Consider the following 22,713-nt stretch of genomic DNA (forward strand, 5'->3'; position numbering starts at 1 on the left):
AGCATCACAGAAATCTTATTTATTGCACCAAATTTCATCCAGGTGTTTTCTGTGACACTTATGAAGATTACTCCGAAAGATTCGAAGTAGGTATGTTTCAGTAAATATGATGCAGAGGAAACAGCTCACTTGTATTTGGACTTGCAATGATGAAAACTGGATTCTCTTAGATTACAGCACTCGTGTCACATTTAAGATTAAAACCAAAGTTTCATTAAAATGGTAATTATTTTTAGTTATATATAATTATATAGATAGAAAGTACAATTCTTGCATAGTAAGTTTACAAGATGGAAGGACAAAACATACTACTTTTATGGTAAAGTAGTAGTTTGAGGTTTGTTCATAGAGCTTTAACATGAGTGTTTCACTGCAGGTTGGATAAAAGTTCAGCTGACTGTGAAGTCACTGTGTGTGTTGAACAGAATTATAGGAGGATGGAATTAGCTTACAGCTTATTTTCATGGTAATGAAAACAGTAAATGATGCATAACTGAAACAATTTTAAATTCTACCCATTCCATTTTTTCCACCGTTCTTAAAATTGCCATACAAAGGACACATTTTAACTGAGATTTTTACTTTATATTCCAACTGTTTTAGAAAAAAAATTAAAATAAGATGTATCTGACACCAGTTAGTGCAATATATTTCAGTGAGTTCCATAAGGTTGTATTTACTGATCTCAAGCCTGCAAAGCTATTGACGACTCTCCCTTTATTAAAAGTCAAGGAAGACATGGAAATTTGTGGCAAAGTAAGTACTAAAATATTGCAGCAATACTGGATGATTTATGAAACACGTTCTGCACTCATTGTGGCTGCTCATATTCTAACAAACTGACTCAAGTACCAGGAATTTTTAGTCACCTCTGAACTCTGGTTTTTGGATTTTAACTTCTGTGGCACTTACTGAAAGAAAGAACAAAGCAAATCTATTTGTGCATTCCAAACTTATTTAATTTTCATTTAATATGGTCCCTTTAATGGCAAAAAAGCAAGAAAATGAACAGGTGTGATATTCTCACCTCTATATACACTTTATGCAGCATTTCTGCTGCACAACTCAGTTGTCCTCCGCCATCTCTTTTCTTTTAGTTGACCAAGGTATGTCCTGTTTAATGCATGTGCTTTAGGAGTTGATACAGAACTGGGCTTCCAGTGGTCAATTTCAATGTATCTGTTATATTTGACTGATTTTTTCTGGTCAGTTGTGACACTAATTACATATGGAAGGAGGAGTGTTTGGGAAATTTGGAAAATTATCAGGAAAGTGGGATCAACAGATACGACAAGACAGATGGCTGTATCTCTGCCTGCCGAGAACTTCATCCTCCACTCTACTTTTACTTTTTATTCTACATCCTCCACTGTCTTTCTCGTGGTCTCTTTTCCTCCTGCCACTCAGTGACTGCTGCTTCAGCTCCCTGGGCATTGAGAAACCTTTGATTTAGGTAATTTTCCTCTCCCATTTGTAAATGAGCTGCAAGGTACCTTCATGAGAAAATCCTGATCATGTCACAGCACGATACAGCACTCACAGGTCACCAGAGGAGGTGATTGTATGACATTTTTTAGGAAAGGGTTGAGGAATTACACAGATAAAGTGGGCCATTGTGGTCATCCTTGCTGACTTCTGTGCTCTAGAATTTAATCTCCAAATATCTATGCATCAAGGTTTAGACATGCAACAAAGTAAATCTTTCAGAATCTTTAATCCTGAATTTTTGTCCTAAATCATAGGAAGCATATGACATCTTTAGATGGAATTTGTTGCATCTCAGCCACGTACACACATTTATTATGACAATTAATTTTAAGAGTAGGTAAGGAATTTTATCTAGGTGACAAGATATAGAACCATTCTGTTGTGGTACAAATATCATTCAGCTTTCCTACATGCACACATGACTTCCAAATATGCTTTATCTTTCTCCCTCTCCTTTCCTATGTCTGTCTTCAAATCATTGTTTATTCATATACCCATTCATCCTCTTATTTGTTTGGAAGTAGACTGTCAAAAGTATTATCAGAACATGTGGACACAGGAGGTTGAAAGTGTGAGGACCTAAGATTAATTGTGTGGAGAAATAATGAAAATGCTAGCATTTGACTAGGGAAGTTTTGTATACTTCCTCTGCAAAGGTAAGCAATGTTGTTATTGAAATAACCTTATGCAGAAAATGTGTTTCTGTTGGGGCTCCAAAGTTACTGTGTCAAATTGAAAAGCTAAATTCTAATGTTAAAGGGTGGAAGAAGGGTGAATCTCAGTTCATTCCTAATTGTGATGGTGCTACTGAAGCTTCCACAGCATTCTCATACTGGACATTTCACATGCATGCTTGGCACTGTGTTTCTGTCCATTTTACCTGAGTAAGATTTGATCTAACCCTCAGCTTTTTGCTTTTCTTAACTCTTGTACTGGATGTTACATACTGCTTGTCTACTATCAATCCTCAATACAAAGAGATACAGGAAGTATCTATGAATACTCTCATGCTATTGGAATATCCTCTGGCACAAACTGACCATGTAAAGGAACACAAAACCACCCTCACCTTCAAAATCTTACTTTCCAGTCCTTCCTACTGGTACCTGTGCAAATGCTCACGTAAGATTTACTGGAATCATGAAAAGAATTTTTTCAGACCCCCAGATCCTTTACTGGGATCTGGAAAAGCCTCAGCTCAACTCCATGTGCAGAACTGCTCCTAAACTTAGTAGGAATCTTGGAACTTCAAGAGAACGTGAACCATGAAAAGCTTCTGGTCAAGACGTAATTGTTGCTTAGGAGAATGTTTTTCAACTTCTCGAGAAATTGGCAGGATTTTAAGTACAAGGGACGTTTTAACAAAATTTCTCATCTCAAGGTGGTTTTTATATTGAGTTGACATAAATTGGATTTGAATTGCTGCTCCTTAATAAGCAACAAATAAAATCTTTCTCAAGGTCAGGTAAAAAATTGTAAGATAATCAAGTGGATGCAAGAATCTGCTCATCAGCTCACCATCGGTTCCAACCCAGTGCATTTTTAGGATAGATTTTTAGGACTTTTTTTCTTTTTTTTTCCTCAGAAAAAAAAATTGGATGAGCCAATGAAAACAGTCATGCCCAAGGGCATTAAAATTTTGCTAACTGGATTGAAATGAGGAGGTAATTTAATTCTGTGCTGTTACTCACAGAGTAGATGGCTAGAGCTCCCCATAGTTAACTATATCAGCATGCTGATGAATGGCTCTCATTTAAGCAGCACTCATCACAGCAGTTAATAGTGCACCAGAAAAGCATAATAATAGTATAGGAATACAAGAAATAACAAGAGTGCATTTGATTGGCCAGGAATGAATATCTGCTATTCAGAGAATAGGAATTTGCTTATAGTGCAATTGTTGAGAAAAAGCCCAGCACTAATTACACAAATCCAGTTTTCCCAGCAGATCGGTGTACAAAGAAATGAATGTAAATAAAAAATAAGGGTCAGTTTGATGAGTGTTTCAGCAATCAAGTTAAAATAATTCTTTCAGTATAATTATACATGTGTTTTGGCTAGAACAATTGAATTAAGCGATTCTACACTGAAAAGTAAGTGCAGTGTTCATCTGGAGCACTCTTATTGAAAGTGATAGCATGATGCCATTAGGAAACTCAACAAGACACTCTACATTCATGTATTAACAGAAGAAGAAGTCTGAACATCTGTTTCCCGCTATTGAATTCACAAAAGGGGCTTCATGGACAGGGAAGAAGTGAACAAACAATAGCTGGAGAAGGTTATCTCTGACATTTAACGAAATGTTGAAGTATCACAAAAATGACGTAACGTGAGAATGAAATGTCTGAAATAATGGTGTGCTAAAAGTTAGCTTGGGAAATGAAGCATAGATAACAAGAACAAGCCAAACCTCTGCCCATCACTCTCTAAAATGTGTACAATGAACGGTCAGTTTATGAACAGCACACTTTTTTATTCAAGATGTACAAGGTGGCATGAAATGGTTTTAGAGAAATACGCAATAAAGTTTCACCAAATATTTCTCTAACCATTAAAAAAAATGTGACAATTAAAAGATGTGTATGTAAGTGTTAAAAAATTCCAGACATAACAGTCAAACTAAAGAAAAAACAGAGTTTTATCTTGGATGTGACATTTTCTTCTTTTCTTTCCATTTCCACAACCACGAGTCTTGGAAAGGGAGCAATAATAAAAGATAAATGGAAGCAAGAATCAACTCGCTGCCAAGGGCTGTAATACAATACCTCAGCATTTCAAGGGTAAATCAGTGTGAACTGCGTTTGCCGTCCCTCTGAAAAAACGAAGTATTAAACTTCCGTTCAGTCAATGCGGGCTGCGCAAGGGTAGGAAATCGGTGTCAGACAGGGGAAAAAAAAAAAAAAGGAAAAAGGGGGATAAATGAGGGGGGAAGAGGAAGTGTAAAAAAAAAAAAAAGAAAACCAACAAAAAAAAAAAAACCAACTAAAATAGCAACAACAAAAAAAACAGACAAAACCCCAACCCAAACAAACAAACCCAAAGCCGGGTTTCCCGAAGAAAGAGAGCAGCGAGCTGAGCGGATGGGGAGAGGCAGCGCGGCTGCTCCCAGCGCGCTCCGCTGCGCTCGGGCCCCGGCGGGGGCGAGCGGGGCGGCGAGCGCGGCCCCGGAGCCCTGCCCGGGCCGCGGGGGAGCCCTGGCCGCCCACCCGAGCTAAGGGGGAGCCAGGCCTGTTCCCCCGGGCCGGGGGGAGCCCTGCCTGCTTCCCTTCAGCCGAGGGGGGAGCCCTGGCTGTTCTCCCCCAGCCAAGGGGGGGGCCCTGCCTGCCTGCCGGGCCAAGGTGGGAGCCCTGCCTCCAGCCGAGGTAGGAGCTCTGCCTGTTCCTCCCCTGTCAAGGTGGGAGCCCTGTCTGCCTGCCGGGCCAAGGGGGAAACCGTGCCTGCTTCCTCCCAGCCGAGGTGGGAGCCCTGCCTTCCTGCCCGCCCCAGCCCAAGCGGGAGCCCTGCCTGCCGGCTCTCCCCTCCCTGCCTACCAAGGTGGGATCTCTGCCTGCCCTCCCTCCCTGCCTGCCTGCCTGCCAAGGTGGGATCTCTGCCTGCCCTCCCTCCCTGCCTGCCTGCCAAGGTGGGATCTCTGCCTGCCTCCCTGCCCGCCCCGGCCGCGGTGGGAGCCCTGCCTGTCTGCCCTGCCTGTCTGCCCTGCCCTGCGGCGGGCTCGCTGTCAGCCTCGCGGCGGGGCTCTCCGCGCGGGCTCCTTTAAATTGAGGGCGTTTCGTGTGTCTCGCCGGCTGCTCTCGGGTTTAAAGAGAAAGGGGCCAGAGCGAAGCGGGAAGGTGATCTTTGCCCGGCGGCTCTCCGGTGGGGAGTAGGTGCTTTTGTTTCCTTGTTCCCCGTCCCGGGGAGGCCGCGGGGGTACGTGGGGGAGCAGCCGGGCTGGGCTCGGCTCGGTGGGCACCGCTGGCTGCTGGTGGGGGTCGCGGGGCTTTGGTGAGGGTTTTTCCCTCCCGCTCCCTGCCGTGGGAGTTTGGAAGCATGGCGGAGGCGGAATGAGAGCGTGCGTGGGTGTGTGGCGGAGATCCACGCGTGGCTCTCCCGGGGCTCGGTGCCGTGAGGATGCGGGCTGCTGGCCGGCTGCCCCGGGCATCCCGCGGGGGGCCGGGGGCTGCGGCGGGTTTGCTTGGTCCTGCCCCCGAGGGGCAGACCTGGGAGCAGCGCTTCCAGCGCTCATGGCAAAGCCATTAGCTCAGCCCGGCTGCGGAGGGGCCCCGAGCAGGACAAACGCATCGGACTCCGCGGCCTCGGGTGAGAGCGGGGCGGGCAAGGAGGGACGGGGGGTGGCTCTTACTCGCTGTGCGCTCACCCCTGGCCCCAACCTCTGGTTTATCTTTATGGCTTCTCGAGGCAGCCCTGGGGTGCTGCTGGTGCGAGAGTCGGAGGGCGGGTTCGGCGGGGCTGCGGCAGCGGCGGGCGGAGGCGGCCGAGCTTCCCCGGGCGCCCCCGGCCCCTCCGCCCCCCCCGAGAGCGAGAACCGAACCCTTCTTGTGCCAGAAGCCGCTCTTAGCTAGCCCAGGGCTCTGCGAGTCCTCTTCAGGCTCTAGATCCAAATCTCCGGGGATAGAGTTGCGCTTTTAAGAAGGCTCTGTTTCTTCGTTAAGGTTCTGGGTGTCGGGAATGAAGGTTGCTGTTATCTGGGATTGCTGTGTGCATCCCAGTGCAGTGGTGTCATCTGAGCGTGCTGGCTCTGCACGCTCTGTTTCTTCATTAAGGTTCTAGGTGTGAGCAATGAAGGTTGCTGTTATCTGGGATTGCTGTGTGCATCCATCCCAGTGCGGTGGTGGCATCTGAGCCTGCTGGCTCTGCACGCTCTGTTTCTTCATTAAGGTTCTAGGTGTAAGGAACGAAGGCTGCTGTTATCTGGAATTGCTGTGTACATCCCGGTGCGGTGGTGACATCTGCACGCTCTGTTTCTTGATTAAGGTTCTGGGTGTAGGGAATGAAGGTTGCTGTTATCTGGAATTGCTGTGTGCATCCCGGTGCAATGGTGTTATCTGCACGCTCTGTTTCTTCATTAAGGTTCTGGGTGTAGGGAATGAAGGTTGCTGTTATCCAGGATTGCTCTGTGCATCCTGGCTCAGTGTCATCTGAGCCTGCTGGCTCTGCACGCTCCTGGAGGACTGCAGCTCCTGGGACAGCTGGATGGATGCATTGCAGGCTCCCCAGTGCACTTTCAACATACTCCTGACATTACTCTGCAGTGAAAAATGAATGAATTATTATCGGTTTTCCACGTGCGTGATGTATTTTTTTGTTTCGTTGCAAAGTGGATGCTGTGCCAAGTGTAACAGTTTGATGAGGGTTTCGTGACGTGGATTGTGATTTAATAGGAAGTTTCTAAATAGGGCATTCCTGACTTCATTCTGTATGGTGCCATGAGCCATCTGTCAGGCTCTTGTTGGAACCATGGTCAAACTTATACGAAGGTGGTGAAGTGCTGAAGAGTCAATACTATCCTCAAGTTCTTGCTGCCACTTACTTTATCCTGCTGACTTATTTGGTCACTTTATTTATTTTACCTACAGTCTTATTTAAATTGGCACACTTACTATGCACACTACCTCTTCAACTCCACTTTACACCTCTCAGCTGAACTTAACACTAATTTCAGGACAGGATTTAGAAATGGAACATCATAATTAAAAGCAAAGCTGATGATTGGAAGTCAGCTTGTAGTACTGCATAGTGTCCTTACCACAAGAGACACTTCTGCTCCTTAAGAGATGTGATATGTCAGTTTAAATGTGTATTTTGTTTTCTAACTGGTGGAGGTTGAAACTTTTGTACTAATTTTTAATGGCTATTTTGCTTAGGCAATCAGGAAAACTTCTAGTAAGAGCTGTGCAAAGAGGAATCAACTTCAGAGGTTTTGGACAGTGTTAGGAATCAGGCTCAGTTTCCAGAAGTTATAATTTTATGAGCAAGTAGACATTGCATGTTCCCAAAGTTTTGCTTTAGGAGCATTCAGTTTGTCTGTGTGAGAAAGACTTTCTGCTTTCCTTTTGGTAAGGGAGACATTATCAAGGCAATGAAATTGTTTCTAGTAGGCATAGTGCTGAGAATGTCTAGGCTTCAATGATTAGAGCAGATTTTACAGTGCGGTTAACTTTGTTTTTCTCTGGCCTCAGACCAAGGGCCTTACAGGTATAAAGTATTGGTAAGCTCTTGTGCCAGGCTCTCCATCCTCCCCCCAAAGTGCTGCACACAGTTGTAGTGGGCATTCATAATGTAAAGGACAAAGGCTTCTTGTGATTAAAACTTACTCTATCAGTGTAGATCACGTTTTGATGCAAGCCATGAAAAATTCTAATTGATTAATGAGTTTCAGATGGTGGTTCCCCTTCAGTGCCCCTCCCCCTGCTCCTAATGTACAGCGTGTTCCAAGTTAATCTGGGAAAACTCAGAAACCTCGGGCTAAATTGGTTGTGGTATCTTTTATAAGGATAATAAAATATCTAGAAAAATTAAATTTCCTCATAAAGATATGCTGCTGCATTTGTCAGCTTGTGTTTTATCTGCTTGTTTATAGTAGTGGGCCAAGTAAAGATTACATGTAAGATACCTGTGTGATAATGCAGATAAGAATGTTGTTTCTTATAGAAGGGAAAGCTCTGCAAATAGCTCTTGAAGAGGAAATATGCAAGGTAGTAGCAGAATGACTTTAAAAATGATTGTGTTTGTGTTTATTTATGTAAAAGGACAAAAGGAGAGTGATTACTCTTCGGTAGCAAACTGGAAATTGAAGGTGGTAAAAACTGACTAAGTAACATCTAATAGTGAGTGGCAAGTCTTGGGTTTTTTCTTACTGTTTCTTTTAGTCCATTTTTAGCATTTCAAGAAAAGGAGCTTTCACAGTTTCGTTTGGGAAAGTCATTCCACTGTGTAGCAGATCTCACCATGGGGAACAGTTTCCTGACATTAAACAATGAAAAGTTTTTAGTTGTTTTTGTGGCTCTCAAAGGAAGGCATTCATATGTCTTTTTTTCCCCTCTTTCTGCATATATGTTTGTATATACACATATGTATATATATGTGGAAAAGCAAGAGCAACCTTTAGTCTGTGAACTGATATTATACTCTCCAAATCTGAAAAATGTGTCAACTCTGAGACAGGAAAACTGAAGTAAGTTTTAAAATGTGAATGTATTTATCCTTGTTTCTGCCATGTCTATAAAACTGGCACTTGATGATGTGAAGGTGGAGATTGCAATATGGGTCCCAAATTGTGGGCAGCTTCATTTCTGCTTGTACAATTATGCATTTTGTTCTGCAGCTCACTCTGTTTATGAACACTGACTCTCAGCCCTTTTTTGCACTCAGCTTGCTGTTGCAGTTAGGGAATGATGCATGCAGTCCATTTAAACGGCAGTAAAAATTCAAAAGTTGTGTTCTTTTCCATCTGCTAGCGGTGATTAGAGCTAGCAGGGAGATCCAGCAGAGACCCTTGCCAGATACACTCGTGAGCTCTGTTCTGGCGTTTGATCCTGTGTCTCCTCTCCTTCCAGGCTGGCTGCTTTCCAGTAGCATTACCTTCTCCCTGAGACAGCAGGAGATTGTCTGTGTTTATGGCTGATACCCCTCTGTCAAAGCCAGTGTACAGGCCAGTGCTCAGGTTGCATCTCCTTCAGAGAAAGCCCCGCTGACCTTGTCCAAGTTGTGTCTGTTTCCTCTGTCACTCGCAGTGAAGCAGTTGCACAGTTGTGTGTGTGATGTTTAGTTCCTTCTGGTGGCTAATGTGCTTCCTCAGTCACGTTATAACAGATTTCATTGCATGAGCTCAAATCCTGATCAGATTTATGGAAAAGAGTCTGTGGACCCAGGGTCTGAGGCGGAGTTACGACTCCTTCTGTTGCAGCAGTTGAGCTTTGCAGAGCCCTGAGCTGGCGTATGTGCAGGTATGCAGGGTGGCTCTGGTTTGGCTGCCAGCTGCACAGAGCCAGTCACTGACCCTGCCTGCTGGGCAGCAGTGCCCACTTTGGGGCCAGCCTGGTGTCTGTCACAGTGTCCCTTCAGCTGCTGTGTCAGCTCTTCTGCTAAGGGCACCTCATGTGGCACCTTTGCACCAGAGGTGATTCCATTGGTCACTGCTGCAAGTGCAGACATTTGCTTTGTGACAGATTTTCCCCCTCCACAGACACTTTTAACTTGTTTTTATTGTTTTCTAAGTGAATGCAAAGAAAAATGCTTGTTTCACTGGATACTTCACTTCTGTGCTAATTCTTAAGTCATGAAGATCAAGTGACTCAGTAACTGACTTCTTCATTCCTGACCTGGAAGGATTGTATGTGGGAGCAAGCTGCAGGAAATGGTTCAGGCCCCTTGTTGGTTGAGAATTAATGCACATTTCATTGGGAGCCAGGTTGAAGTGACAGTGAAACTCATGTGGTGCAGAGAGCCCTGCATAGCAGCAGCTACTCAGTGTAAGCTGTTATGCATACATGCTGGGACTGGATGGGTAAATTGGAGTAAAAACTTATTGGTTCACATGATTAGCAGGCTGCAGCACATGTATTTTCTCTGTATGTATATCTATGCATACGTGCAAGCTTTTATATGTATACATTTTTTCCTCCCTTTTTATACTTGGTTCAAGAGAACAATCACAATTTTACAGGTAAGGAGGGTGGTTGGAATAGGAGAGGGAATTGAATCTGGGGATCTGCTGCTGAGTGCTTCATTGTGCATCCAGTTTTACTTTCTGGATTAAACAGTCTTTGCCTCCTGTGTGTTTTGAGTACAGTGTATCATTCTTGATTCCTTTTTTCCTACCTGCTAACCCCAACAAAAGCCAGTAGAAGCACAGAAGATCACTTGTTTGATTCTCATTGCTTTCACCTGATGATCACTGATAACAATCATCAGATAGTGTAAAGTTACTCTGCTGGCAAAATACAAGCAATGAACTGCAATAAACAGATAACTAAATGCACTACTGTAGAGCAAAATAAGAACTTCACTGTTCAGTAGGAGCAAGCAGAGAGAAACAGGACCTTTTAGTGTGTTGAATCTGATACACATTTCTGGGTGTACTGTAAACCATCCCACACTGAATTCTTCATCTAGACAATGAGGCTAAGAATTTGAGACCTCATCCTCTCACTGAGAGAGGCTGAAAAAAGGCTTGTGCTACATTAATATGAACTGTAACAAAACAGGATGAAAAGTAGTCAAAGACTGTTCCTCATCTACATTCTGAATAGTAGGGGAAGCAGTTGCTTTAAAGCATTTAGAGGTAAGTTTTGAAAATGCTTCTGCATATCACGTCAGCCTCAGCAGTTTACAGAGGAGTGTAACGTTCTGTAAAATATTTGTCATGTTTGTGTTGGCTGGTTTTAAACAGCTGTATATGTGGTGACTTGATGTTGCTGTTAGAAAATAGTGAGATTAGGAAACCCAATATTTTTTGGCTCCTTGGTTCATACTTTGTCTGCCAAAAGGAAAAGGATGAAATATTTGTTTGGGCCAGAGACTTGCCTCAGCTGTGGTGATGTATCCTTAAAAGCTGCTGTCCACCTCGGATGCAAGTTGGTCCATCCCTCTGACCTCACTGAGAAATTGTCAACAAACTTTTCTTCAGCTCACTAAAAATAAAATATATTAAGAGATTTGAAGGTATGTGAGTGATGAAACAAGGGCCTGGCCTTCACCACAGGGAGAATCTTCATACAGGTCTTGAAGGAGCTCAGCATCCATTGCTGTCACCTTCACAGAACTCTCACATTTTGGCTTCTTCGTGGATCCCAGCTACTGTCTGATGAGGTTCTAATAAGTATCTAATAAATACAATTGATGAAGTAGCTGAACCATTTATTGAAATTTAGATACTTCAGTACTGAAGTATTGTGAAGGCTTGAGTTGAATTTAACAGGTTCAGTAGCAATCAGTGTTTGCATGAAGGATAATTCAGAGCTGGAAAGTTTCTGGTGCTTGCAGTTTGATAACTGATCTCCAGTATAACTTGTAGAGTTTGTGACAGGAGATACTCTGCTCCTTGGAAGCCGAGTCTTAATTTTTTAATAATTAATTTTAAAAGTCCAAGGTAGGAATTTTGTGGATTTTACTGAAGTGTAGGGCAGTTTTTCAGAAAAGTGGTGGAGAAGTGAAAAATTTTGGGTTTATTTTGGAAATGAAATCAAAGAAAATTTACACAGAGGTAAGGTTGGCTTGTATATGATTTATCTGTGATTCTTCAGGCTCTTCATCAGTATTAACCTTCTCATTCCTCAGTCCTCACCTTGCATGCTCACTTCACAAATTAGTGCGTACATTATCTTCATTCAGGGCTTTATTTCAAGCAGACCTAGTCCCAGTATAGAGATGCATTAATCAATTTCACCTTCTAGAGTGAAAATGATCAATGCATCTCTATATTTCTATCTCATTTTCACCTTTATTTTATCACCTGTCTGTCTGGCTTTTGTTATCTTTCCAGTTTCTCATTCTGAGGATGGGTCTTATGAAAACCACCTTAAACTCAGAATACCCTTCCTGTCTCTCTTTTTTCTGCTTACTTACCAGAGTTACTATGACACTGAAGCACCCTTGCATCCTCCAACATCTTTGTTCTCACACTTTTCTTCCTTGAAGAAAAGTTTCTTGGGACTTTACACAGCCTGATTGCTGAGTTAGGTCAATATGAAATATACTTAAAGACAATGCTGTATTTTAGAGAAACTGAAATAACATCCCTATCCCCCCAATTCTCTACTCTGCATTTCCACAGTAGCAGGCCTGAAATGGAAATATACTGCAGTGCTTCTTCCACAGACACTTGTGGAAACCCAGGCTGCTTCCATGTATCTGTTTGAGAAGCCTTCCTTCTGTTTTATCTTGTCTTAAAGAGATGTGTCTTTGAGACCATGGAATTCTTCAGCCCCACCAGTGTCAGCAGCCTGTGTTGTGTCTGGGTGACCGTCAGCCATCTCATAATGTTGGGGATTAATTAACCCATAATTAGCCCGAGGTTCCCATGTAGAGCACTTCATATCCGTGGTCCTGGAAGTGATGAAGTGGGGTGAAAGAAAAGGGGATTGCCTGTTGTTTTCTTCTTCACAACCCAGCTCAGTGTGTGTGTGCCAATTTTTACCCTTCTATTAGAGCAGACCCTGCATGGAGTTTCCTGATTAATATTGCTCTGAGCATCCCTGAAATATAAAATAACAATACATTTGGGTTGGAAGGCACCACATGATAAGTGTCATCCAGTCTAACTCCCTCCACAAAGCATGTATGAAATGTGAAATTATTCCCAGTGAAGAGGTGCAGGGTATAAGTGGTTCCTTTAGTGAAACAGTTCTGCTTTTTCTGTTGTATTTTTCCAATTTGTATGTAAAGAGAAACAAATTGCAGGATTTTCCCAAATATTTAGATAAATACACTCAGGAATAAGAATTCTCTCTCTTTTCTTTTTTTTTTTTTCTTTTTTTTTTAATTTTTTTGCATTTTTTGCATTTTACCACTGTCATCGCAATGGTAATTCAAGAGAAAAAACTTACTTCACTTCTGGCGCTCACTGTATCATTGGAGGTTATAAACCCCAGAAAATGGTCAAAATTATTTGAAGGTTCTTTCTGGAAAGCAAGTATGTGATAGATCCTTGATCTTTCCCCTGTAATCTTTGATGACAGCTGGTGTCAGTTACCTGTCTTGCCTCTGTTTCTATCCAAAATGATTTGAAAGAGTAATTTATGTGGTTCTGACTAACATAGAGAAACTTTAAATATACTGTCATTGAAATTCCTTAGCTGTTGGTAGCTTCTAGTGTGAATCCATCCATTTTGAGAGTGACAGTCCAGATTGATTTTTTGCAGAGCTAACAGTCCAAGTCTTTTCCCTCCCCTCCCTTGCAGCCTGCCCTAAATGAACAGGTATGATTTGAATTTAATTAACCAGGAAGCCATAAATCCAAGCTGACATTTTTACAAAGTCAGTTTCACAACAGAGCTGTGCATGAGTTAAGTACTTTAGTCTGCTTTAAAATGCTCTGCCTTCAAAGAAACTTTGATACATAAGATTTTTTTTTGTTAGAAAAATGTAAAATCTACTCATAATTCAGAAATATGTGTTTATAGAAGAGAATAAATCTTTTTTATGTATGTTTTTGCTTCTCCCCCAGTGAAAAAAAGTTGTCTAATTGCAATAAGAAGTATATTTGTAGTGAAAGCTGTGCCTATCTCAAGGGCAAGCTAAACTTCAGGACTTGGGGTGAGGTACTGTCAAAAAGAGCTTATGCAGACCTTTTTGCAAACATGGAGTTTAGTTACACAGAGTAGGTTAAAAATGCTGAAGTATTTTAATACAAGTATTAAGGTATCCCAAATACCATTACATACATTAGGAAAACTCAGTTACAGCACAATTTTATGGAAAGGCAGTTTTTATTTTTTTTTTTACATTTAGTAAATATTGTCTTTTTTGACATAGAAATTGGTTTCAGTATATTTGTTATTCAGGCCACAATGGATAGTATAACAAATTGTTCTTTTTTTTCTGCTATTGTTTTTAAGGTCACAAATATCTCTTACCTGGTATGAAAGGCATGTAAAGGACAGAGAGAAAGTGTTTGCAGGTTCATAAATTGACATGTCTTACTACAATTGGTGTGGAGAACAGGCAAAGGGCTCTTCCTTGTGGGTCTCACAGTCACTTAATGTCTGTCTGGTGCCACCTGTACAAGTCCTGGTGTCGTGGTGTTTGAGGGTCCCCAGGGTGAGGGAAGAGATGGGAATCTTGACTCCATGTTTCAGAGGGCTGATTTAATATTTTATGATATATATTGTATTAAAGAAAATGATATATTAAACTATACTAAGGAAAGAGAAAGGAGACATCAGAAGGCTAGAAAGGAATGAATAATAAAATCTTGTTAGAGAGTCCGACACAGCTGGCTGTCATTGGCCATTAATTAAAAGCAATTCACATGCACCTGTTGATAAACCATATCCAGACCACATTCCACAGCCATCAGATAATCAATGTTTACATTTTGTTTCTGAGGCCTCTCAGCTTCTCAGGAGAAAAATCCTAGCGAAAGGATTTTCATAAAACATGTCAGTGACACCCTTGTGTCTGCTGGTTGGTGTGGGCTACAGCCTACCAGGCAAGGAAGTATTTCAGCTCACTGCTACAGTTGCTACAAGATTCTTTCAGAGAGGGGAAAAATAACCTTACACACTTCTGGCACAGGTGGAGGCACAGAGATAGGTCCAGTGGTTCTAACAACAGTGGCTCCTGCGACTGACAATGCTTAATACCTGATTGTCTTACCTGGAAAGTTTCAGTAAGTCATCACTGAAGCAGAGGAGAATTTGGCAAGTGGCAAGTGTGAGTGACCAACACTAGCTGTTCTGCTGCTTTCTGAAGAAATAATGCTTTTGAGTCAATATATTCGGTGTAGTTTTTTCTCTAATAAATTTGAAGCTGTAGAATAGACTGTTTCCATTTGGTTACAGAATTTATTAATTGTTAATAAGTTTGCTGTAGGAGTGCAATTTGGTTGTTGCCATGTTTTTCCTGGGCATGGTCCAAGCATCTCTGAAGCTCTCCAGTTATTCTGAATTGGTATTGGGTGTTGGGCCAGGCACTGTAGTGAGTTGTTAGCTTTGTGCAAAATGTTTATTTTCATTTGATTTTAATAATTCCTTGCAGATCATTTTGTTGTGTTGGCAATATGTAGCTTGGTGAGTACAAATGAGGTTAACATTTATCTGGGTGATTTAATCACTTACAAAAAAAAAAAAATCCATTAACAAAACCAAGTTTTGGTCACTGGTGTGTGTGACCACGTGTTAGACCCACCTCTGTTTGTCCGATATCTGATTTCTCAGGCACATGATTGCTGTTGTCGTGATTGAATCTCAGAATGGTTCAGGTTGGAAGGGACCTTAAAGACACCTCATTGCAGCCCCTTCGCTACCATGGCAGGGACAGACACCTCATTGCAGCCCCTTCCCTTCCCTACCATGGCAGGGACAGACACCTCATTGCAGCCCCTTCCCTACCGTGGCAGGGACAGACACCTCATTGCAGCCCCTTCCCTACCATGGCAGGGACAGACACCTCATTGCAGCCCCTTCCCTTCCCTACCGTGGCAGGGACACCTTCCACTGGCCCAGGGTGCTCAAGGACCTGTCCAGCCTGGCCTCGATCCCCATTCCAGAGATGGGGATTATATTCTGGTTGGGATTATCGTCTACAATTCTAAAAATGGCGCACGCGAGACTTTAATTGGTGTAATGAAGAACTTTTTTTTCTGTTTTCTTTCCTTTTTCCATAATTCTGTGAGCAGGGACGAGCGGCTAAGCCATGTGCACTGCCCTGAGCCCGAAGGCACGAGGGCCCGGCCTCTCCGACATGCACCAGTACAGCCAGTGGCTTGCCAGCAGACACGAGGCCAACCTGCTGCCCATGAAGGAGGATTTGGCCCTCTGGCTCACAAACCTGCTGGGTAAGGCACAGCAAGATGGAATAATGCACATACTGTGAGAGCTCCTTGCACTGTTAGCTGCGGATTCAGATTTCCTTGTGTATCAAAAATAAAGTTGTGGTTACGTAGCTAGCATCATGTAACACAAATATTAGCGAGGTCAGAAAAGCTGATGAGTCATTTGCCTCCACTGTGTTTCTGTGAGTAGCATAACTGAATATTATACATTCTGTGTTTAGTTTTCTTTCAAATTTCCTTGTAATTCTTTTTTTTTTTTTTTGCATGTATTTTCTGTACCTGTACCACTAAGATGAATTATACTATTTGCTGCTTTCACCTATGTCTTCCATTTTTACTGATAGGCCTCCTGAAGAGTATGGTGTAGTGACTGTCTTGAGCAGGAGGAACCATTTAATAGCTCTTCTCTGACCAAGTGGTCAAATAATTATAATTTCTGCCCAAGGCAAGGCATGCTGAGACTTGTGGTAGCCTGTGCATAGAGGGGTTTGACCTAGCATAGCTGGGACCTGGAGATTTACTGGTGTGCAGACAAAGCTTGCTGTTGTCAGAAGAGGATGCGAACCAAAATTGAGGGGAAAAAAAATCAGGTACATATAAAAAAGAGCAAATGAGATTGTCCCTGGCCGGAAGGAAAGAGATGAGCAAATTATTCAGGAAGGTGGAATTTAGAAGTGTACTTTGAGATGTGCAAATTATTCAAGAAGGTGGAATTTAGAAATTATGAGCTAGGAAATAGTATGTTGTTTGCTGAGAACACTCTGGTAAAAATATCTTTTTTGTCATCTCTGTAAATACAGAGGATACTACCAAAGGAGTAGATGACTTAGAGAATACCTCATCCTAAAGGACTCATGCCAGTAATTCCTCTCATTAAATAAAGAGAAGAAAAATATTCCAGAAGCTATGTTTACATGAAACTTTAGTTGATGGGATTTTGGAAGAAAATTTGGTGTGCATGGTTTTGGAGGATTTATTTAATTTAAAAAAAATTCTGAAAATCTGTTCTGGTGAGACATGGGCAGTGTCTTGTCATGGCAAATGCTGTAGTTAAACCATCTCAGTGATATCTTACAGTAACAGAGTATATCCAGTGTCTTTCATCAGCTCATTCTATATTGCTCCATTTCCTCTTTTTTAAGAGAAAGAAAAGGAAATATCACTTATGTTATGGCAGATGTGATCAATAAGCACAATGTCAATAGAACACAATATTTTGCAGGTAGACAATACTTATTTTTGAGTTGAGTTATGAATCCACAACTGCAAAAGTGGCAGGTGTTTTAAATTATTTATTTGCATGGTACTTCCATTTAAATTAATGTGTTTTGAATATAAAATTGTCTATGCAAAACCAGAACAAAATTCAGAACTTTTCATTCCAATTATCACAAGACAGTAATCCAAGTGACTGTTTTTGAGTTGGAAGCAGCACATTCCATTAAGGATTCAATATATTGTTTAAATGTTTTGAACAATGAAGTTTTAGTGATCCACTCAAAAACAAACAGAAGATTGCTTGCAATTTGTAACAGAGTTCTCCCAGTGATAAATTTAGGAATGAGGTCACTCTTTGAGCAAGAAAGTAGCAACCAGCAGGAGGTTCCCAAATGCCAACTGTAATTAAATATCTGATTTTTCATATGGACACCAAGTTCTGCACTGCAGGACTAAATGGGCACAACCTTCTTTTAATTAAGCAGTGTATACAGTTCATTTGCTTAATGCATCCTCCCACACCTTCTTGCCCCAAGCTCTCCTTTTCTCAGAGTTTGTGCTGATGAATTGAAATTATAGTGTTTTGTTAGAGTGCTTTGAATTCCTATGTAGACATTGTTATTCAAATTAATAATTCAATCAAATTAAAATTCACATTCAAACTAAATGAGGTGTGAATTAAAATAATTATTATTCATAAGAGTATATTAACTCAGAATTCAAATTTTGTTTAATTACTGCATAATTTGGATAAACTTTAAATAGAGAAGGTATGTGTGAGGATGCTGCTGTACAGTAAAATAGGAATGAATATACAGCATGCATTGTTCAGCATCCAAAAGGATAGAAGAATATGGAAGGCTTTTTTTGTTTGTTTTGGGATTTTTCCTGTCTATGTGGGAGAAGTAATGTATTTTGAATTAATGGTCAGTAGATCTTTGCATGCATGGATGTGCAAGTAACATGGAGCAGATAATACTGTGTGTGACCACATCCTGGCTTGCTCTGTCTGTATCTTCTGGGGCTTCATTGTAAGTGGCCTTATTGCAGTTTTCATGCAATAAGATTCCTCAATTCATAAAGGAAATTAATATGCATTTCATTTAATTTTTGCTGTTTTGTTTCATTTATATTTTGTCATTCATCTGTACTGGGACTCAACAAGGACACATAATATTTTCAAATAAATATAGATTAAAAAAATAGTATTTTAGGCAAATACAGGGCTCAAACTCTTTGAGGTAGTTTGATCAAGGGATTTTTTTTAGGAGATTTTTATGGAGAGACAGTTATGTTCTATGCAGTGTTACTGGAAGTTGGAATGGTGATGGTTTTGCAGCAGCATAGCCTGATGTGGGTCAAAATCAAGCTGGAAAACATTACTAGGATATTGCACTTTATAATATGAATGAAGTGTTTTCATATCAGACAGAAAGCAGGAATAGTTAGAATTTGACCTTACCCAACTGATAAATTAGAAAAGTGAGAAACATGGTGTGGCTGGAAAATAGCATTGGAAGAACTTTAAATCCTGAGACTTTGCATATTTAATTTAGCATGGACATTGTTGTGGGGTTTTTTTGTTTAGCAATCAGCAGTACTTTTGTGTGCACTTTGCTAATTATTTTTTGGAACCATGTCAGAGAAACTCAGAGCTTCTGAGAGGACAGTTCATCTTTACAGCTCCATTGCTGAATAGATTTTAGCTGTCTGTACTCTGGGGAATGGAAAAAGGACATTGCAGATGAAATCCATGTGTCAGATAGGATTAACTGATATGATATTGTACCTCAGAGCATTTTCAAAGTGGGACATGTCAGTGTTGTGGTTTGTCTGCTGGAAAGGAGGATTGCAGCCATGGATGTTGTGCCTCCTGTCCTTGCTTCTCTCTGTTGAGCTTTGGTGTCTCAGTCAAGAGTGGCAGTGACAAAGCTAACAAGATGTGTTAATCTAGCTGATGTACAAATCATAGTGATCTCTGAGCCTTGTTTCTGTTAGGTGTAGAGCTGATGAAGCATTTGGGAATGCTTTCACTTCTGACAAACTCCAAATTTGGTAGATTGTACATATAGTTATTACTTTAGTAGAATGTTCTCGTGGACACTGAAAAGTTCTGTTCCACCCTGAGCAAGCTGCAAATGGGAATTAGCACACTTGGGCCACAGAACTCTTCTAGTAGAGGCAAAATGGCAATTTGAAAGATTTGCTTGCCTGCTTTACTCTCTAGTATTGTCTTGTTTTCTTCTGTGAGTCTGCAGAAGCAGAATGGCTGACAGGAGGAGGAGAGGGCCTCCTCACCACCCTGTAGCTTAGGACAGGTACAGAGAGATGGTTTCCCTGTTTCCTCTTGGGCAGTTTTGTGGACCTCTAATCTTTTTTCCCCATTCCCAGAGTTTTTTTACAAGCTGCACAGGGTTATAATGTCTTTTTGTTCCACCCAGCTTCATTTAGCACGTGGGACTGACTGCACCTCAGGCATATGTTGGGTTCCAAGGTTTCAGTCCTGAGCCCTCTTAACAGAAGAGGGCTTCAGAAGCTCATAGCTGAGGGGCCAGGGAATGCCAGAAGCTGAGGAACTGGACATGTAAACATTGAGCGTTGTTTGATGCATGTAAAAGTTGCTTGGGTGCAAAAGTGAAGGAGGCTTGGAGGAGAGGAGCAGAGGTGAGGATGTTAGGAGAGGCATCAAGTTGAAGACAAGGTTAAGTATTTATAAGGCTGAAGGAGGTGTACAGTTTGAAGCTGGAGAATGGTGAGTCTTCTGCAAAAAAACTGTCTTTCTTTGATTCTGAATTAAATCTGTGTCAGCTTAGTGTTCTTGCTCACCTCATTGCCTAAGAGCATTCTGTGACAGAACGTGTATTTTCAACATCAGTTTGTTCAGATCTATCTAGTGGGAAATGCAGGTTTTAATTGTCTGAGTATCAAGACATTCACAGTACTGATACCTCCAGTGATTCTGCTGGCACTGATGTATTTTCTTACTTAGTTGAGTTGCTTTATAATTTTCTTTATTATCAGCATGCCTTTGGAATTTTTTGTATGTCCCATTTCAAGTAAGTAATAATGTCTCAATGTTTTCCAAATTATTTCTCCTACTGTCAGCTATTGTAGGGAGCAGAGCAGTCCTGTCAGAAAAGAACCAGTTTTGTATCTGCATAGTCACTGGCCTTGGTTTTCTTTATTTTTATTACATTTTGTGTTCCTGAATTTATATGCCATTTGAATTGAGAGGGTCAGGAGCAATTGTTTCAGTGGGGCCTCAGTATTGTAGATGTTCCAGAGATTCCCTTGAGTGAAATATTTATATTTGTAAACTACTGTTTTTGTGTTACTACACAAAATATACAAATAAAATAGTCCATCAGCAAGTTGTGAGGCTGGAGTCAGTCTTGCCCTGTAGTTATTGCCCCAAGTGTGATAGAGGAATTGGCTGGATTTGGGTACCTGGATCTTTAGGTCCATCTCTTCTTCTGAAGACTCTGCACGTCTGAGACTTGTAAGGAAAACTTTATCTTCAACCTCTTGGGCACACACCCAAGGCATGAACTCTCTCCCATTATTTTTTCATGGACCTCCGGTCTGGTTTTATGAGGTCCCCCAGCACTGGGTGACCTTACAGACAGTTGCACACAGTTTGCAAGTGGTGGGTGTTCAGGTGCAGCTGTTTGACTTTTTGAGGGGACTTTTCTGGTGGTTGTGGAAAAAAGAAGGTAGGCAGCCCTTGAGAGTTTTCTGAAAGCCTTCATATTCCTGGATTTTCTTCTCATACTTGCAGTGTTGTTTTTTTATTATATTTAATGTTATTACCATTCTATAAAAACATTGCAACTGCTTTCTGGTAATTATAGGGGGAGTTGTACATTTTTAATGGAGTTTGATGTTTTTTCCATACAAATACATGGAGCAGTTTTTTTCCTCAGGTTATGAACATTACTCTTACTTGAATCAATACATTTCTACTGTTAAATATGTCAGCGTGTCTGTTTCAGCAAAGAAATGCCACCTTATGAAGCCATAAAATACAGGGAACTGAAAGCTGACACCTAATATACTTTTCATTGGAGACAGATGTTCAATGCAAAACTCATTCTTTCAGATTTCATAAAGGCAAATAGAACTCAAATAATCCAGTTTAGTGTACAATATGCAGTGACCAAACTGCTAATGCAATTCAGCACTTAAAATAATATAAATATATTGTTCAATAGCAGAAGAAGATAAGCAAATTTTTTATATCTCTGTAAAAAGAAAATATCATTAAATAAGTTTTAAGGGTTTTATAACATTCTATTATTATGAAATGATGCATCTATATATCATAGGACAGAAGAGATATATAGAATGTGGGAGGGTTTTTTTTTGTGTTTGTGAGAAAATTGTGTTGCAAAACAAAATAAAAATTCTTAGTCTGTTAAAGATACTTGAAATAAATTTTTTAGAAGAGGAGTGTATTATAAAAAGTAATACTCAAGCAAATCCTGAAGCATAGTTATTTTTAAAATTTAGCTTTCTAGTGGCTTTAGATCATTTTATAAAAATGCTAATGGGGCAAATGGAAAAATATGTAGGCTAGAATGGTGGCAAAGTCCTTTGAGATGCTGAGCTGTTGAGGTTTTTTTATGTCTGAGCTATTATAGTTTCATTCCTGGCTTCATTTAATCTGGAGATATGGCAAAAATATTATCAGTTAGGCATAAGGTAACTCTGCCTGTCTGCAGTGCTGCTGCTGCTGCTCCTTTGCCTGGAGAAGTCATTTATGCATACAGGAGCTATAAAGTGGGCGACATGGCAAACAGAATCAAGTGGGAATAAAAAAGGGAAAATCTTCATGTTAAAAAGGTATTTCTGAAGTAAAATGTGATATAAAAAAAACAAGTTTAACTTCAATGAAAAATAGAAGTGTGCTGTATCTGAAGATGGTTTGCTGCAACAATCTTTATTGTTTTTATCTTAACCTACCAAACCGAAAGGAATCACATTTTGGGTTTTGCCCAAAAGATGCTAAAGTATCTCAAAGTTTTCAGACAAAGGCCTAGAGAAGTCAGCTTTCCTATAGCATTTTTAAAATCTTACTGCTTTATAATGCTGCTCTCTTCAGTATTGTGACATGGAGTATCAGGTTACAATGTATAAGCAAGAAGTTCAGTACTAATGCATGTACTTCACTTTTGTTACTTTTGAATGTTATTTTTTTCCCCTCTCTTCTTAGCAAAAAAGATATGGGAAAGATTCACTTTTCCTATTTTGCTTGACAAGAAATTGCAGTGAACGTGTTCTAAACAGATTAATATTTTCACTTTCCAGACATCTCATGGAAGCAGGAGTGGGTGTGGATGGGATGAGAAACCAGTCTCACTTCAGTTTTTAAATATTCTTCTTTTTTCTTTTTTGGCACATTAGACTGTTGTTGCTAATGCATGCTGTGTAACAGACTATGAAAAATGAGTTAGTAGTGTTATTTCCTAAATGGCACATTTAAATACTGGAGGGAAAAAATACTGTCGTAA

At 40.8% G+C, this 22,713-nt stretch overlaps 1 protein-coding gene across 1 annotated transcript in view; it reads left to right on the forward strand.

Annotated features, from left to right (window-relative positions):
• The first annotated feature begins 5,220 nt into the window (after positions 1-5,220).
• The window catches only part of GAS2 (growth arrest specific 2), a 74,440-nt gene continuing 56,947 nt past the window's right edge, over positions 5,221-22,713 (forward strand). Inside the window, exons 1-2 of the mRNA XM_054283639.1 lie at positions 5,221-5,353; positions 15,830-15,988. Coding sequence (XP_054139614.1) covers positions 15,847-15,988 — 142 coding nt within the window. The 5' untranslated portion in view covers positions 5,221-5,353; positions 15,830-15,846. The remainder of the gene's footprint in view (positions 5,354-15,829; positions 15,989-22,713) is intronic.

Source organism: Melozone crissalis, unplaced genomic scaffold, assembly GCF_028551555.1.
Source record: "Melozone crissalis strain CALT ecotype California unplaced genomic scaffold, PUWL_Pcris_2 ptg000038l_1, whole genome shotgun sequence".
Classification (NCBI taxonomy): Eukaryota; Metazoa; Chordata; class Aves; order Passeriformes; family Passerellidae; genus Melozone; species Melozone crissalis.